This window comes from Propithecus coquereli, unplaced genomic scaffold (assembly GCF_000956105.1).
Source record: "Propithecus coquereli isolate 6110/MARCELLA unplaced genomic scaffold, Pcoq_1.0 Scaffold75, whole genome shotgun sequence".
Taxonomy (NCBI): domain Eukaryota; kingdom Metazoa; phylum Chordata; class Mammalia; order Primates; family Indriidae; genus Propithecus; species Propithecus coquereli.
Genome location: NW_012153618.1, coordinates 1,338,227 through 1,356,498, shown reverse-complemented (window position 1 = coordinate 1,356,498; position 18,272 = coordinate 1,338,227). Strand labels below are relative to the sequence as shown.

At 53.3% G+C, this 18,272-nt stretch overlaps 1 protein-coding gene across 1 annotated transcript; it reads right to left on the bottom strand.

Annotated features, from left to right (window-relative positions):
• Positions 1–6,269: 6,269 nt before the first annotated feature.
• Positions 6,270–15,518, bottom strand: ASB10 (ankyrin repeat and SOCS box containing 10). The gene is made up of 6 exons (XM_012662087.1): positions 14,943–15,518; positions 14,523–14,790; positions 10,986–11,505; positions 6,937–7,050; positions 6,476–6,661; positions 6,270–6,336 (listed from the first exon to the last, which is right to left on the bottom strand). The coding sequence occupies exons 1-5, from the start codon at positions 15,256–15,258 to the stop codon at positions 6,476–6,478; spliced, it is 1,404 nt and encodes a 467-aa protein (XP_012517541.1). The 5' UTR covers positions 15,259–15,518; the 3' UTR covers positions 6,270–6,336.
• Positions 15,519–18,272: the final 2,754 nt, after the last annotated feature.

Genomic DNA, 18,272 nt, shown 5'->3' with positions numbered 1-18,272 from the left:
GCAGCGGGGCCGCACTACAGCGTCCCGCCGCTCCGGCCCTGGGCCGCCGCCCTCCTTCAGACCCCGGGCCGCCCCCGGCGTGCCTCCCCGCCCCGACATCCCTTCCCAGCCCCGGGAGCGGACGACGTGGCGGCCCGCAGAGCAAGCCCCGACGCTGCGGGCGGGACACCTCCGCCGCCCCCTCGGGCGAGGGACTGGGCTGAGAGCGGCGAGGCAGGGACGGCAGGGGGCGCGCTGCGCGCCCGGACCTGCGGCTTAGGTAGGGCCACTCTCACCAGGCCCTTTTCCTCCTGTCTCTCCCCCCCCAGTCGCATGCTGTCCTCTGGTCTCTATTCTCTTGGCATTGGCTCTTCCCCTTCCTCCTCGTTTACCCCTCCATGGCCAGCTTCCCTTAGTCCCTTATTCTCACCTCCGGTAATTTCCCCTAGTGCCCCGCACTATGCCAAGTACTTACGGTTCATCTCACCTTTCCCCTCCATCTTTCTCCCATCCTTTACATTCTTTTCCTTTCCCTCACTCTTCTTCCCTTTCCCGCCCGCGCTGCTACTCCTTTTCCTATTTTTTAGCTCTTTCCCATCTCATTCCCTATCCCAGTCCGTCTTTATTTTTTTCTCATTTCTTGCCTCTTTCTCTGTATCTTGTCTGTCTGTCTATCTCTATCTCCCTCCCTCGCTCTCGCTCCCTCTTCTGCTATTAATTTCCCTGATTGGCTCCCCGGCTCCAGCACTGCTGATGAGCCCTATTCATTCCTGGGCCTGACACTAACGACCTGCCCTAGCTGATTGCTGGGGGCTGGCCCCAGGAGCGCTGATGAGCCCCAAGGGTCAGCTGCGCTAATTATCCACTAATTGTGGATGACTCTGCCCCCCCCCCACCCCATTCTCAGAAACAGAAATGGTGGCGCCCTAACCCTTTTACCTTCCCCATCCTCCTGATTCCCAGCAGTAGAGTTGTCGATCTAGAGGCAAAAGTCACAGACACTTTGGCTTGATAAGTGTCTCAGGTCAGTGAGCAAGAAAAAGACTAAAGACAGGCAGTCAACAGGAGAGCGAACCAAGCTTTAGGACACAGAGCAAGCCTGGCTGGCTAAAGTCAGTATTATCTGATCACTAGGAAACTGTTACTTACTCAGGTGGGGCTAGGGAGAGCCAAAGTAGTTAAAACTAATTATAGCAAAGCCAGGCAAGTATAGGAAGATGCAGTCTAAGTAGGGGAAGTAATTTGGATCTAGTGAGGAGGAAAACCTATACCAAAGAGTCTCAGGTTGTCCAGCCAAGACAGAGCAGGGCAGGAGGGAACTATGGATCTCAGTGATATTTGTTTCAATTAGGAGTGCTGTGTTGGCCTAGTGAACACAGCTAATGTCAGGCTGGTGCATTTAAAATCAGCACCCTGAAAGACACTGTCACCAGGGTGGACTACAGAAGAGGACAGGACTCAAGAAGGGAGCTTTCTTTGGTTATGCATTGACTAATAATTCATCAGAGGTCAACACAGTCCTGATCTACCATGGGTACTGCATTAAACTCAGTGAAACTTCTAAGAGACAAGTCTGGTGGGAAGATGTCATGATGGAGAAAGAAGAGGTGCCTTAGCTTAGGTCTGAGAATCCCAACTCGCTACTGAAATACTTGTCTAAAGATATTCTTCAGAACAACCCTATGTTAAATTAACCAAGCACTTCACTGTGAAAGACCAGACTTCAAAAGTGTATTGTATTTAAAAAGTGAGAGGTCAAGTACTTGGTTTGATGGCTTAACAGTGTTGGATACATAATAGAGGCTTATTGACTTGATAAATTATTGAGGTAACTTTGGGCTACAATAACTGAAATTAAAGCTGTATGAGCACCAATCAAATAAGGCATGAAGAAAGAGCCATTTTTAAAAATAACTGCCATTCATTTATTGCACAGGTAATAAAATCACGCAGTACAAAATTCCAAAACCTCAAAAGTGTATATACCGAAACATCACCATCCCACCAGTTCCCCCAATAAAAGGCCACTTTAATAAGCCTGTCACTCTCTGGTAGGACAGAATAGATCATGCATTGTCAAGGACTCAAGGTTAAAGACCCTCTGCTCTTGAAGATGTATGTCACCTAGCTCAAGCCAAGAGATTATTGCTCAGAACTATATTCGGTAAAGTGGATTCTCTACTCAAGCTGGCACAGAGAGTACAGACTTAAAGCTTGGTGCCAACAAATCCTAGTAGGCCACCAATTCTGAACTGAGGCAAGTGAGACCTCAGGGACTTTGTATTGACCTGGTGTGGTGCATGTTTGTTAGATACTGTGTTTTATAACCTATTTATATCCTCTATCTGTTCCCTTGCCATGCTGGGGTTATGAAGTGTGACTTCCATGTAGTCCTTGACATTCAGTAACATTCACGTATATAGTGGCGACTGCAGCAGCCCCTTTCCCTGCCCTTTCATGGAGCATGGAACTGAGGCCACATGGTACATGGAGAAAGCACTGGCTGGAGTAAATGACCTGGAGGCAAGTACCTGTTCTGACCCCACACGGGCCATGTGACTTTGGCCTCTCTTAGACTTAACTTTTCCATCAGTGAGAGGGTGATTATCATCTACTCTGCCTAGACAAAAAGCCTGTGCAAGGATCAAATGAATATGAGAAAACAACTTCCAAAATGAGTTCTTCCTGCACTGAATAGACAAAGAGTAGAATGGCCAAGAATGGAAGGGACTCATCTTCCCCCAGATCAGCAACACTACAAAATCTGCTTGTTACTCTCTCATCAGTACCAAGAACAGACACTGCCTTTATCAAATCGGAACAGAGCTGGCTCTTTTCTTTACCAGCAGAAAACCATGGTTCTCCTCCTGAATCCCTGAACAGGCCCATTATGAGCGAGTGCCTCGTCTCATTGTCTAAAATGGGATTCTGGAAGTGCTGCTTTAACTGTCCACATGCTCTGACTTGTCCCACTCTCACTTCTCCACATTTGGGAAATGCTCCTATAGAGGAATTTTATTTTTAATCTACCCTCTCTGCTTGTACCTATGTCGGGCCTCATCATCTGGCCTCTCCTTCAGGTATTGCCAACCAGTACCTAGGATGCTAAGAAAGAAGTATTCTAAAGTCAAAGTCAAGGGATCCATACCTTCGACTCAAGTCATTGGCCAGACAAGTCCTCTCACGCTGGGTAGCCTTGGGCCCTGTCCGCGGGTACCCTCTGGTGGCAGCAGAGCGTAACTGCGGTCACTGCGAAGGAGGTGCGGAGTGCTGCAGCGCCCCCTGGCGTTAGTCCGGGAGACGCGCGGAGGGCAAGAGCAGGACCCGGGGAGCGGTCCAAGGGCCAGCGCGCTAGGCCCATCTGGGTACCTAACTGTGAGTGCGCTGGTTGGGCGGGAAGATTGTACATGAGTGTCTTAAAGTCTCGTATGCACGCGTGCAGGTTTATGTAGGTTTTCTGTGCCTAGGTACTTGAGCCCTGTGTATCTGCCGTGCTAAAAGTGTGCCGTACGTGTGAACCCACGCGTTCGCACGCGGGTAGGTTGGTGGTGGGGAGGTCCGCGCCTCCAGTGCAGGGCGGAGTCCTCATGGAGGCGTGAAATTGGTTTGGAGCAAACACATTACGGAAAGCAATTACCGGGGAGAGGTTCTGGGCCCGCGGGACCAACAGCCAGGAGGCTGGGGAGGAAGCTCCCTGGCTTACAAGTAGTCTGGATATCTAACCCAGGAAAGGACCTTCCTGACATTGCCGCGCTAAGGGGACAACATGTGAAGTTAGGCACAGCCCCCTGTTTTGGACACTCGACGTGGCTTTTCTTCCCTTCTTCCTTAAAAAGGCACATCTCATGATCCAACGCTCGCCATACATGGTCAGAAATCCCTGTCCCCCTTCTAATCCCTTTAGGGGAGGTACCCCTTCCCTCTGTGGAGTCTTCCCAGATCCCAACCCCTATTCTTCGCCTTCCTCTCATGTCCTCAGCTCCTGCTCCCACATTTATTTTGCATTCATTTTATTGTTCCGTTTATTCCAACTAGTTGTTCTCACACTTGTTTCTCAGACTTGATTGAAAATTCACTGAGGGCAGAAGCCTGTCTCCTTCATAGCTGGGTATCTAGTAATAAAGCCTGGGGCTCAGGAAGCACAAAATAAATAAAGTGGGTGGGATTGAATGGAATTTCCATCAAAATTCATAAACAGGGCTCTTGAGAAAGTCATCCCCTTAAGAGTCGGGATTCTCTTAGGACAGAGCTTTAAACATCTTTCGCACGCCAGCGGTCCCACATCTATCCGCCCCGACCTGCCCTTGTCTCTGAACTCCAGATTCATAGGTCCAAATGCCCTCTTAACACGGCCTCTTTGAGACGTTTAACAGGCAGCTTCGATTCGATATACCCAACATCGACCCTTTGATTCCTGTTCCTTTCTCATCTTCCCCACCCTAGTCATCATTAATAGCACCACCATCCACCCAGTCACTCCAGCAAAAAACTGGGGATCACCCTGCATGACGCTTTTCTTCAGCGCCCACATCCACTCCAGGGCAAGTCCCACCAACTCTCCAAAGGATCCCAAACCCCGCCCGCCACTGCCCCCCTCTTGCCTGGCCCAGGCAGCAGCCTCCCGGTGTTCTCTCTGGTCCTCTGTGGCTCCCCTCTCCCGAGCCGCTCGGCAGCCGAGCAAGCTTTTAGAACCCACATCTCTGCTCTTCCCCGCTCTACTCACATGGCTGAGTCCTCCCTGTCATTCACGTCCCAGGTTAAATGTCACCTCCTCAGAGTAGGTTTCCCTGTCACCCAATCGAAAATAGCTCCCACTCTGTCACATCCCTGTTTTGCAAGTGTCCCTGGGGCTCATCAGCTCCTGACACCTCCTCATGCTTGCTTAGCGCCTCCCTGTTCCCACCAGAAAGCCAGCTCTGGCCTTGTCTCCCCGCCGCCACCAGTTGTGGAACAAAGAATGAGCGATGGGACATTCCTCCAGGCTCCCACCCCCACCCGGGGCCAGGGCCGTGACAGTGAGTGGGGCTCTAGTGGCAGGTTCCCACGAACACGCCTGGGGGAAAACGCCTTCCTAACCTTCACCCTGTGAGGTGGGCCTGACCTCTGACCTTCGCCCTGTGAGGTGGGGCCTGGAGTTTCCACAGCGGAAAGCCTCTACCACTTGCCGACCCCAGCTCCGCCCCGAGCCGCGTCCCCGTTCCCGAAGCCAGACGGCCAGTCCGCCCAAGGCCCGCGAGGCCGGGGCGGGAATCCGGGCCCACTCACTTCCGGTCCGCTTCTCCTCAGCCGCGGGCTCCTCGCGCCTCCCGGCCCCGCCCTCGCCGCCGTGCGCGCGCCGCGGTTGGCGGGAAAGTCAGCTCTGGCGCGAGCGCACTCTGGGGCCCCGGCGCTCTGCCCGCGACCCCGGACGCCGGGATCACGGTGCACTTGATTGGCTGCTCTGTGGCGACCTCCTCCCCGCGGGTTCCTCTTATAAAATCCCGGGACCGCAGTGACCCTCAGGGACTCTCCCTCTCTCTCCCTTTATAGATGCGGAAACTTGAGCCCAGAGAGGCAAGAGACTTACGTTCCCCCACAAGTTACTGGCAGAGGTGGACCAGAAGCAGGGTCACGTAACTCAGCGCCGCGCTCTTGCCGCCACAGAGCTCTAGGGAAGGAGCAGATGAAAAGAGGCAGGAACCAGGCGTGCATTTGGTGCTCCCTGACCTCCAAGGTCAGGCAGTGGTGGAATTGGTTCCCTTTTTCTAAACCTGGTTACCCTCCGCGCTTGGCCACCACCTCCGCGACGGCTCTCCCGCCTCCTCACCTCACCTCAACTCTGCGCCGCCCGCATTCGCACAGCGGCACATCCTTTGTGCCTCTTCTAACACTCTCTCGCCAGGTGGCCATTCCTCCGTTTCTTGGAGCTGGAGTCAGCCTGGGATCCCCTCAACAGCTGCTGGATGCCAAAGAGGGAGGTGACACAGCTGGCACTGTGGGACAGATTCGGGGCCCCTCTAAGTCTGCCCCTCCTGACTCCCCTGCGAGGGAGCCGGCTCAGAGGACGGTCTGTTGGAGACAGCACCAAACAGCCTGGAGATTTTTAATGCACATACAGGGTTTGTGCAGGCTAGCAGGGGGTCTCAGGAGAGCCCGGAGAGGAGAGTGTCACTTGCCACAGGTGCTAACTCTCTTTGTCAGACATCACCTGGCTGCAGAGGCCTTTCTGCCTCTCTCTGGTGGAAATCGAAGCGCCCACATCTGCCTGCAGAGACAGACCTCCTGCTGCCAGGGCCGCCTGGCCTGAGTTGGTGCAGAGAAGCGGCCCCCGCAGGCTGGAGCATCTGCTTTCAGGCTCTCTCAAAAGGCAGTAGATGTCTGGGAGGAGAGGTTTAGATTCAGAGACATCCGGTGTCCAGGGGTGGGCCGGTTCTGGCCAGGGCTCTCCCTCAACCCTTCCTTTGACTCACCCGCCACCCCCAAATGGCTGTCACTGTCCACAGAACCCAGGGCTCACCTAGTAGAGCACGTCCTCGAAATCGAGCTGCAGGTAGCGGAGCAGGCGGGGCGGCAGGGGCAAGCGGGGCAGGGCGTGGGGCAGGCAACCTGCCAGGTGGGAGCGGAGCGCGCAGCGGCTCAGATGCTGCAGCGATCTGGGCTGCCTCGCCAAGGCGAAGAGGGAGGAGTAGAAACGCTGGTGCTTCTGGGGGCAGAAGCAGGGGCTTAGCGAGGGACAGCCTTGGACAAGTGGCACCCACTCCTCCTTACAGGGGTAGGCTGGTGACTGGTAGGGGGTCTACAGGAACCTCTTAGAAACAGTGTATGTTTTGGGTGTTCACTCCCTGAGTTCTCTTCTCTTGGGACATGAGCAGGTGGATGGGTAATTTCTGTGTGGGACTGATGGGGCTGCCGTTTAGGGGCTGGGAGTCTCTAGGGGTCAGGCTGAGGGATTCTGTGTTCAGGGTCCTGGAATCTGACCTGCAGAGTTTCAGGTGGTACCAGGCCCATGGCCTCCTCGGGAAGCTGCATGCCACTGTAGGTGTTCATCAGGACTTCGATGGTCCGTGGGGACGTGCACCAGCGCTCCAGCACCTGGAGGAGGCAGAGATGCATCAGTCCCCAGCCAGTCCATGCAGGGTGACCAGACAGCTCTAGAACAGTTCTTGTGGGTTGAATTTTGTCTCTCAAAAAATGTTTTGAAATCCTGACCCCGGGACCTATGAATGGGACCTTATTTGGAAATAGGGTCTTTGCAGATGTAATCAAGTTAAAATAAGGCCATTATGGTGGGCCCTAATTCAATATGACTTGTGTCCTTGTAAGAAGAGAAAACAGGCACAGACACATACACAGAGGAGGCCACGTGACAACAAAGGCAGACACTGGAGTGATGTGTGTACGAGCCAAAGAACACCAAGGAGAGGCGGGAAACAGATTCTCCCTCAGAGCTTCCAGAAGGAACCAGCCCTGCCAACCTCTGGCTTGTGAACTTCCAGCCTGTAAAGGAATGAATTTCTATTGCTTTGAGCCATGCTGTTTGTGGTGCTTTGTTGTGGCAGCCCCAGGAAACCAATACAACAGCTGGCATTTCTATTGTGCTTAACTTATGCCAGATACCTTTCTTAGCACCTCACTTGTATGAACTTTTAATCCTCATCCCTACAAGGTATGAACTATTTGTACCCCCATTTCACAGCCAAGGGAAACTGAGGCACTTAGAAGTTAAATAGCTTGCCCGAGTTGTAGTTCCCACAGTCCAGGCCTGGCGGCGTGGCTTGCCCTTAGGCACTACATCGTCCTGCTCTCACGTCTGCCTCTCCAGGGCTCTGTGCTGGATTTTCTGCTGGCTAGAAAGGGGTCCTGGCCTGTGCTTGGAGCTCCTGAGCAGATTAAAAGACCTATCGCTGTATACAACAGAATGCCAAGTGAGGGCTGGAGACACCTACAAGAGGGAGCGGCGGAGGGGAGCTGGGTGGTCAGGGAGGAACTCGCAGAGTAGGGCTTGGGCTGTGAGGGCAAGAGAACTCAGGGGCCAGGGGGGCATTCAGGGGCAAGGACTGCCCGTGGCAGCAGTGGGGGGGTTGGTAGGAGCAAGGATGGGATCTGGTGGAGCCAGATTTGTTCTTTCATTTCTTCATTCAGCAAACATTTACTGAGGGCCTACTATGTGCCAAATCTGGGGATCCAGCAGTGAGGAAGATAGACAAGGTCCTCGTCATCTGGGAGCTTCGATTTCAGAGGGAAAACATAATAGACACGTAAGTCATTACTCACTGACCTGCAATGAAAAATAAGCCGGGTCAGGGGACTGTGCCTGGTTGGAGAGGACACCATCCTAAGTGGAGAGGCCAAGAAAGGTCTCTGAGGTGGCAGCCTGAGGCAGTGGAATGGCCCGTGAAGGAAGCATCTGCATGGCCAGAAAGGCGACCCCCAGCCCAACAGACACTGGTGCCATGATGCCTGCCCGTGCCTACCCTCTGTACCTGTAAGCATACTCATGCTTCCTCCGTCCATCTCTTGCTGGATCTCTAACTGCAGACAGTGGCCACAGAGCCTCTGCAAGATCTGGAAACAGCTAAATACCGTCTCCCAGGCAGCCTTCCTATACATAACGCACGCACATCCCAAACCCACACAATTGCATGTAACACCAGGGGCTTTAAAACCTGTGCCTGCTGAGGAGAAGGGACCCTTCTGCCTGGCAGGTTGAGAGCACAGGAGTAGTGGGAGCAGGTGGAAGGCCAGGCCTTGTCCAGGGCAGGCCCCCTGGAGGGCATTTTACACGCCAAGGCCCCCTGCCTCTTGACCTGCATCTGAGCAGCGCTCGCCAGAGCAGCACCAGCTCAGCGTATAGGGGGAGGCCTCTTTGCCTCGCTCCTCCCAGACCTAGGAGACAACAGGCTGGTTCTGTCTGACTTTCCTTTCCACCTGCTCCTCCTGCCAGCCCCTCAGGCCGCCCCCGTTTATCCCCTCCTCTGCACCCTGTGCAAGTGCTCACCCTGCCCAACATGCCCGCTCCTTCCTCCTCCCTCACCCCAAAAGCTGCCCACCCAAGTCCCACCCACTCCAGGAAGCCCGTGCAGCTATTCTGGTCTGTACTGCTCTCTGCCGTGTCTAATGACACCCTATATGGGATGGTGCCTAGCAGCTTACCAAGGGCCGTCTCATGTATTAACTTTAGAACAACACTAGCTAACAAGGATTGAGCACTAACTATAGGTTAGGCCCTATCCAAAGGCTTTATAGGTATTAACTCTACTTCTCACACTAACTCTATGAAGAAAGCATACTGTTATAGCCCCATTTTACAGATGAGGAAATGGAGGCCCAGAGAGATTAAGCAACTTACCAAGGGTTGCACAGGAAGCATGCCTGGCTCCAGAGCCTGCACTCTTAGTCACCACTGACCTCAGAGGTTGTTGAGGGGATTGAGGGAACCCACAAAACAGGCAATACCCTTAGGACAGTGTCTGATGTGGAGTCAGGGCTGCACTTGTTCCTACTGTTCCCCAGTCTTCTCCTGCAGCTTTTCATCCCTGTTAGGGAGAAGCTGTAGCCCAAGCAAGGAACTTGGGGTTCAAAGAATTTCAGTGACTTGCCTGCGGGCACACGAGCAGGCATCAAAGCTAGATCCTGGACCCAGGGCTCCTGGGCACCAAGTCTGATGTGGTGGCTCCTAGAGAACTGGCTGGGGCTGACATCTCACTGCAGACGTGGAGGCCTCTTTGCAGGGAGGACAGGAACCCAGCCGAGGCTGAAGGGCTTGCAGATTGTGGACGGGGACAAATGGGGCGCCTTGCTCTGTTGGCCTCGTGGTTCCAAAGACAGGCTGAAGGGTGGAGCAGGGCTGCAGGGTGGCTGGTGGGGTCCTGGGAAATGCGTTTGCAGCTTGGAGTCCTCTTCCCTCCCCGCCCAGAGGGGAAATCATTAGCTGTCAGAGCTGCCTTCAGATTACAGGGAATTGCTTGTCTCCTAATTATCTGGTGTTAATAGGAGATTAATTAGTGTTAATTGTTGATTTTCTTGTATTTTCCCAAAGGGGAGACCAATCTGCCGAACTCTCGGGCTGTTTAATTATTTGGTCTTGCTTAGGAATCCAGGCAGATGCTTCTAGGTTTGTGAGCAAAGAGGAGAGGTGGGGCAGAGGGGGGCGGGCTTGGGGTGGGCGGGGCTGGGTGGGACTAGCCCCTAGGCGGGGCCAGAGGGGACCTGCCTCTGCCAGCTGCCCTCTCAGAAGGCGGCTGCAGTCGTGACCCATCTCCTCAGAGAACGATGTTCCCATCCCAGGCTCAGTGCCCTTGACATCATCTAGTTGAACCCACTTAGGGGAAATTAATATAAAGTGAGATACAAATTGAAAACTGACAGTGAAAGGCGTTTTCACAGGCACCAGGACTGTGGCAGCTGGTCTGGGGGACGTTCGAACTGCTAAGCTCTCAGAAAGTGGGACCACGTCTGTTTGTAGATGTTTAGGGGACCTTGAGCCTGGTGAAACAGGCCCACGCTTTTCCCAGGGGGATCCTCTCCTGTGTCCAGGGTGTCCCTCACTGAACTGGTCCTACTGCTAGTTGGAGCTTCCTCAGATGCTGTTTTCATCGGCTCCCTGCCCTGATGAAGGCCCTTTAACAACTCCCTGCACCCACGTCAGCCCTGACTCCTTCTCTCTTTTTGGATCCCTTGTAATCTGGCCTCACTACCCTCAGTGTACCTTTACACACGTACATGCACACACACAGTATACACATGCACATACGTGCATGAACACACGCACATACGCACACCATGTATACATGTGCACACATGTACACGCATGCACACACGTGTGTGCACACACATTTCCTGCTGCTCTGTGTCTTCTCCTTTACCCCATTTGGGCTTTGCTTACTTGTTGAATGAAAGACAGAGAGAAGGAACTAATCTATGTGCACAAGTGTTCTGGGCCACATTCCAAAGCAAGCTGAAGCACAGGTCTAGGTCCACCTGTCCCCTCACCATGGTGGCCCTCCTGCTGCCTTCAGCCCCCGTACCTTGGGGAGGGCCCCTGGCCAGACGCGGACGGCATCATGGTTGAGCAGAGCCCGCACCATGTGCTCAGGGCTCTGGGCCAGGGCTGCAGCTGGGCCCTGCAGAGCACAGTGCAGGGCCGTGTGTCCCCCATAGTCCATGGCATTGACACTGACACCACAGGACAGGAGCAACTCCACGACAGCAGCATGGCCACGGCGACAGGCCAGGTGCAGGGGCCGCCTCCTGTCCTGGTCAGCAGCATCGGCATCTGCTCCAGCCGAGAGCAGCAAGCGGCACAGCTGGAGGCAACGGGCCGTGGTGGCCTCAGCGTCGGCAGGGGACTGGCAGCGGGTGTCACAGGCAGCCAGCAGTGGGGTCCAGCCTTCTGCATCACGGGCATCGGGGCATGCCCCACGTCTTAGAAGCAGGTCTGCCAGCTCCACATGGCCAAGCCGGGCGGCCACATGCAGAGGAGTTTCCTCTTCTTCCTCGGACCGACCATCCACTCTCGCCCCAAACCTCAGGAGCAGCTCCGCGCACCTAGTAGGGGCAAGATGGCAATGGGGAGGAAAACGGGCACAGACCCCTTGCATTCCTGCAGGTCCGAGCAAAGTGAACATGGCAGGGAGCCTTGGGTGGCTCTCAGTTCTGTCCCCCTCCACCTTCCATCCCGCCTGTCACTGGTCATCCACACAACATTTTGCAGGATCAACAGTGTTCTCTTTTAAAGTCCAAACAGTTTCTGTCAGATTAGTCCACCATATCGTCAATGGGAATAAAAGTCACAAGCAGTTATCACTCAGAACAGGCCCCCTTCTAAGGGCTTTATGTGCATTAACTAATTTAATCCTCACAGCGCTCCCATGGTAGGTGCTCTGCTGAGTCTCACATCATAGATGAGGAAACTGAGGCTCTGGGGCTTGAGGATCCCACGCAAATTTGCACAGCTAGTAAGGAGAGGAACTGGTGTTGGGGTCCAGGGGCGGCAGGGCAGTTGGAGGGCTCTGCATGCTGGGACTGGAGGAGCAAGTGGGGACATGGGGCCCAGCAGAGGGCACAGAGGGAAAGGGGGGCAGTGGGACAAAGAACAAGACCAAAACTGGCCAAGCAGACTTGCTCCAAGCTGTCCCTCACAGAAGGCTGCACATGCCTGTAGGAAGTGTGGGGAGTCATGGTAATGTGTGCCCCAAACTTCGAGGCAAAGGGGACTTTGCTTCTTTGAGCTCTGGTTTCCTCATGTGTAGAATGGGGACAATTAATAATACCTCGACCTCATGAGGTTGTTGTGAGCAGCACGTGACAAAAGGCCTGAAAAGCTGTCATCGGAAGAGCTCAAAAATGGCAGCAATTGGCAGAGGAGTGTGTGGTATAGAAGGGGATGGATCATGGGGCTCATTAGATTATCCCGTCTACCTCTCTCTATATGTTGGAATTGTCCCATAATCATTTTTAAATACATTTGTTTACTCAAGAAAGGAAGGAAGGATTATCATCGGGTGTGATCTCAGGGCGGCTGGCAGGAACATGGTCAGAACTAAACATGTGGGATTGTATGGAACCTTACTGTCCGGTGGTAGCTGCTGCCCACATGAGGCTATTAAGCACTTGCAATCTGTCTGGTCCTAATTGAGATGTGCTATAAGTGTTAAATACATACCAATTTTGAAGACTTAGTACAAAAAAAGTATGTAAAATATCTCAATTTTTATACTGATTCCATGATGAAATGATAACATTATGGATATATTGTGTTACATAAAATATATTATCATAATTAATTATACCCATTTCACAGATATTTGTATACCCATGTTCACAGCAGCATTATTCAAAATAGTCAAAATGTGGAAGCAACCCAGTGTCCATCAATGGATTGATGGATAAACAAAATGTGGTATCTACATACAATGGAATATTATTCAGCCTTAAACAGGAAGGGAATTCTGACACATGCTACAACATGGATGAACCCGAAGTGGAATAAGCCAGCCGCAAAAGGACAAATACTATATGATTCCACTTATAAGAGGTCCCTAGAGTAGTCAAATTCATAGAGACAGAAAGTAGCATAGTGGTTGCAGGGGCTTGGGGGAGGAGGAGAGTTGATGTTTGAGGGGTGCAGAGTTTCAGTTTGGGATGAAGAAAAAGTTGGGAGATGGACGGTGGTGATGGTTATACAACAATGTGAATGTACTTAATGACACTGAACCGTAAACTTAATAATGGGTAAAACGGTAAATTTTGTGTATATTTTAATGCAATTTTTAAAATTAATTTTACTTTTCTTTTCTTTTCTTTTTTGACGCAGGGTCTTACTCTGTCACCCAGGCTAGAGTGCTGTGGCCTGATCACAGCTCACTGTAACCTTGAATTTCTGAGCCCATGCAATCTTCCTGCCTCGGCCTCTCGAGTAGCTGGGACTGCAGGTGTGCACCACCACACTCAGCTAAGTTTTAAAAATTTTTTTGTAGAGACAGGGTCTCACTCTATTGTCTAGGCTGGTCTCAAACTCCTGGCCTCAAGTGATCCTCCCTTCTGGGCCTCCCATAGTGCTGGGTTTATAAGCGTGAGCCATTTGCACCCAGCCTCTTTCATTTTTTGTTAGGGCTACTAGAAAATTCTAAATTGTATATGTGGCTCACATTAGATTTCTGTTGGACCACGCTAGTATAGAACACATCTTCAACCATAATATGATTAAGTCCATGGAATCCTCTGGAGGCTGATGAGGCTAGCAAGAGGGAGAGAGTCCATGAAAGGGAAACCCAAGGATCAATAATTTGGCATCATTCAGGGGTGAGAGGCGAAACCCAGTGAGGGTGCAGTCAGGAGGGAGAGAGCCTCTGCTGTATGCACACTTAGTGCACCAGTTTGCCGAGGCTGCCTTTGCCCGGATTCCTCGTCCGCTAAAATATTGTAAGTGGGGACTTATCTTCCCAGTTTCCTTATAATAGATCATAATTATTTAGGCCAACAGTGAACAACACCTTGACACATTTGAATGTATTCATCAGTTTCTTGTGAGTTTGGTCAGTGTCAGTCCCTTGACCCCGTTTATCTGAGGGTGCCCTGCCAATAAGGAGATGCCGGACCTGCCTGGCTGAGAAGCAGGCCCTGCCCACAGGGACCACAGCAGGCCCCAACTGCGGCCACTGCCCTCTGCAGCCTGACAGGATCCCCTGAGGGCAGGACCATGACTCAGTTGCTGCCTACTTAGCAAGTGTCTGGAACATAGGATGAGCTCGGAAAATGTTAACGCTTTCAGCAGCACCGCCTCCCCATGATGGATCCCAATACAGGCCATCAGCTGGGCCCCTGCCACAGCCTTCCTCTAACCCTGGAAACTAGAAAATGGTCCAAAGGCCAGGCCTCTCCAAAGGTCATGGGGCCAATGGTTGGATGGCTTAGGAATTGCACCCTGACCCCCACCTCAAGCCAGGACCGTGCTACCCCAGCCCACAGAGCCCGCCGCCCCAATGTGCTCCCTCACCCTCCTTGGGAAGGCCTCTTTGCCTCCCCTCAGAGTGGAACTGGGGTTGAGGTGAGGGGTCACTCACTCAAGGGCGCCAGGCCCCCGGCAGAGATGCAAGGGGCGTTTCCCATCCTGGTCAGGGATGTTGGGGTCGGCTCCTGCCACCAGCAGCACGTGGACGCAGGCTGTGTGGCCCTCAGCACAGGCCTCATGCAGGGCGGTGCGGCCCCCGGGAGCGCTGTCCGGCCTCGCCCGCCGCCTCAGCAGCAGCCGCAGAACTTCCGTGTGGCCACGGCTGGCCGCCACGTGCAGAGGGGTGGTCAGCTCCTCTTCGTACGTCAGAGACCAGAGTCCTAGGGAGAGGGGGACACGGGCCTCAGATCCTGAGGGGAGGCAAAGCGCTGCCAGCCAACAGGGGGTGCTGGGCGGAGGCAGGAAGAGGGAGCCGGAGCTCCGCTGCAGTCGCCCCTCTCCCGCTCAGTAGCCCCGTGCCCCGGGCCCATACTCAGAGCACGGATGTTGAAGCGGAAATCCCTCCATCGCTCCGGGTCGCTGGTATCAAAGACAGAATCAGGAGCCAGGCCGGTACTGGAGTCTGCCAGGATGTGTGAGACAGAGCCCACGTCCCCGGCCAGCACTGCCTGCCAGAAGGCGAGAGCAGGTCCCGAGGCCGTGCGGGTGACGATGGGTCCTGGGCCAGCCTCAGGGTGCTCCTCAGCCCCTCTGCTGGGCTTCTCCACCAGCCTGGCACAGAGGGTGTGTCTGTCACTGGGGGGCTCTCCCTGCCCCCTGCATTCTTCTGGGGACCAGCTCATGAGCATGTGGGAAGGGGGAGGGGTGGGAGGAAGAAAGGGAACTGCCAAGGACAGACAGAGGGAGAGAAGAAGGGAAACACACACAGATGGAGGCAGAGGGTCCCTGTGTCCCGAGCTCTGAACCTGATCTGGCCACGCGTTCAGCAGGAGCTATTCTGGGCTCCGCATGACTTCATTCCTGGGCCAAGGTTTAGGATCTTGGGCAAGCTTCGGGGTGGGGTAGAAACAGCCAGGGACATCTCCTTTTCCTCAAGCTCTTGGGACCTCTGTACCTGAGGTGCTCAGCCCAGCCCCCCGCTCTCAGGCCACCCAGCTGTCCCTCACCCCTCTGGCGGCTGCTCCAGCGAGGCTCCGCGGCCTGGCTCTCCAGCAGCAGGTCTGCTGTGCTGTTGGGGGGAAACAGCTCCTGCAACCTCGCCAGGTCCCCAGTGTAGAGGGCGTTCTGCAGGGCCATGTCACGGCAGAGCAGTGGTGACGGCCGAGGGGTCCCCCGGGCTAGGGAGGACGGGGGCCCCCAGACCTGGCAAGTGGGGGCTGAAGGAAGGCAGCCCAGGTGGTGCTCCCAGCGGGGAGGGGACTTCCTTCCCCTAGGCATGGCTAGTTTCTGGGGGAGAAAGCCAAAGCCGCAGGACTCAGGACAATGCTTGGGGCAATGCTGCTGGTGGACTGGGCAGGTGGGCGCTGGGCCCGAGCCGGGTGGGGCCCAGTGTGGGTGGAGCAGGAGGGCACACACAGGCCGAGCCATAAATAGCCCCGACTGGCCTGGCTGTCAGCACCCAGGACGGAACTCTCAGGCTGGGAGGGGCACTGGGGAGGCCTGGAGAACAGAGGGAGGCTTGAGCCCTCCAACCCTGAGCTTCGCCCTAGGGTTGGATGACATCGGAGTTGAAAGGGACCACCCAGATGGTGCTGGCCAATCTGGCCAGTCTGTCATCTCACAGGTAAAGGAAAATGTAGCCCAGAAAAGGGAAGTGATTTGTCCAAGGTCACACAGATAACTTGTTACAGAGCTGGGGTAGAACCCGGGATCTCAAGAGCCTTGTCTATCACCTACTTCGCAAATCAGCCGCTCTCATCCCACAGGGAGGGCCTGTGCCTGTCAGATAGTGTTTCCTGCCCTCCCAAATGTCATCGGTTAGCCCTGCACCTTCCCACTCCCAAACCCAAGGGAGGAGTTCACAGCAATGACAAACATCGAAGGCTACCCCCACGGTGTGAGGCACTCCCCAGGGAGTCTTCTCCAGAACACAAACTTCTGCCCAGGGAATAGGGCTCCGCCGCAGGCAGCAGCAGAAACGCCCCCCACACCTATCCTGGGTGCTGACCCTCCCCTGCCCATCCTGCATAGTGACACCCCCATTTTCTTGGATGACCCCTGGATCTCCCATATGGCATCTCCACCCTGCCATGGTTAGATGGGGTTTCAGCTGGAGAGTGAGGAAGAAGTGCCTCTGCCTCCTCAGGCAAACCGGGATGAGACTGCTCTCTTTGGGGAAATAAAAAGAAAAAAGGGGAGAAAGAAAATGTAAGAGCGAGCCGGCTGGGCTCGGGCCCACCACTCCCACGGCGGCTGGGGTGCTCCAGCCCAAGCAGTCGCGCCTCTCTGGCTCACACTGGCTCTTTTTTTAAAAAAAAAATTTTAATCAATTGCTTTTTTAAACAAGTTTTATTTTTAATTGATGAATAATAATTGTATATATTTATGGGGTACAACATGATGCTTCCATACATGTTTACTCTATGTAATGATCAAATCAAGGTAATTACCTCATCCATCACCTTAAACATTATCATTTCTTCGTGGTAAGAACAGTTAAAATCCTGTTTTAGCTATCTTGAAATATACATTATTATAAACTGTAGTCACCGTGCTGTGCGGTAGATCACCAGGACCTGGTCCTCCTGTCTCACTGTAGCATCAACCCACTGACCAACGTCCCCCCTTTCCCCATCCACCGCCCCCCCACTGCAAGCCCCTAGTGACCACCTTCTACTGCCCGCTTCTGTGAGTTGGACTTTCTGGATTCCACGTGTGAGTGAGATCTTGCAGTATGTGTCTCTCTGTGTCTGGCTTATTTCACTTAACATAATGTCCTCTAGGTTCATCCGTGTTGTCGCAAACGACAGAACTTCCTGTTTTTGAAGGCTGAATAGTATTCCATTATGTAGATATACTTCACTTTTTTTTAGCCTTTCAATTTTTACTACTCAATGAAAGCTTCCTTTTTAAATTTAGCTTCCTGACTCTGTGCTGTTCCTTCAACAATTCCACGACTTTCTGCTCCTCAATAGGGAAAGCACACTTGATGCTGTCAGACACATGTGGCACATGTGGCACCACCAGAGCCCTGCTGGCATGTGTTTCCATTTTAGACACCTTATGAGAACTTTAGGTCCCACAGCACGAATGCCCAGAGTCTCCCTGGGCCTGTGCCACCTGCAGCTGCTGGTGCTGTCCCAACCTCCCTGGTATAAAGGCAAACAATCCTATTAGCAGGGGCTCAGGACAGCCCCGTGTTGTTCGAGGCCATGTTGTAGGAAAGCCCAGGACCACATGTCAAACGCTGGACTGTTCTGAGGGCCTTTAGGCAGCGTCCCTGGAAGAGGCTCTACCTCATTTTCTGTATCCGTTCTTCCCCTGATGGACACTTTGGTCGTTTCCATATCTTGGCTTGTGAATAGCGCGGCAATGAACATGGGAGCGCAGATGTCTCTTCCACATACCGATTTCAATTCCTCTGGGTATATACCCTGTGGCGGGATTTCTGGCTCATAAGGTAATTCTAATTTTAGTTTTCTGAGGAACCTCCACAGTATTTTCCAAAATGGCTGTACTAATTTCCAATACCTCCAAAGTGCAGAGTTCTCTTTTCTCTGTATCCTTGTCAATGCTCATCTTTCATCTTTTTGACAACAGCCATTCTACCAGGTGTGAGGTGATCTCTCATTGTAGTTTTAATTTGCATTTCTATGATGATTAGAGATGTTAGCATTTTTTCATGTGTATTATATATCAGGCA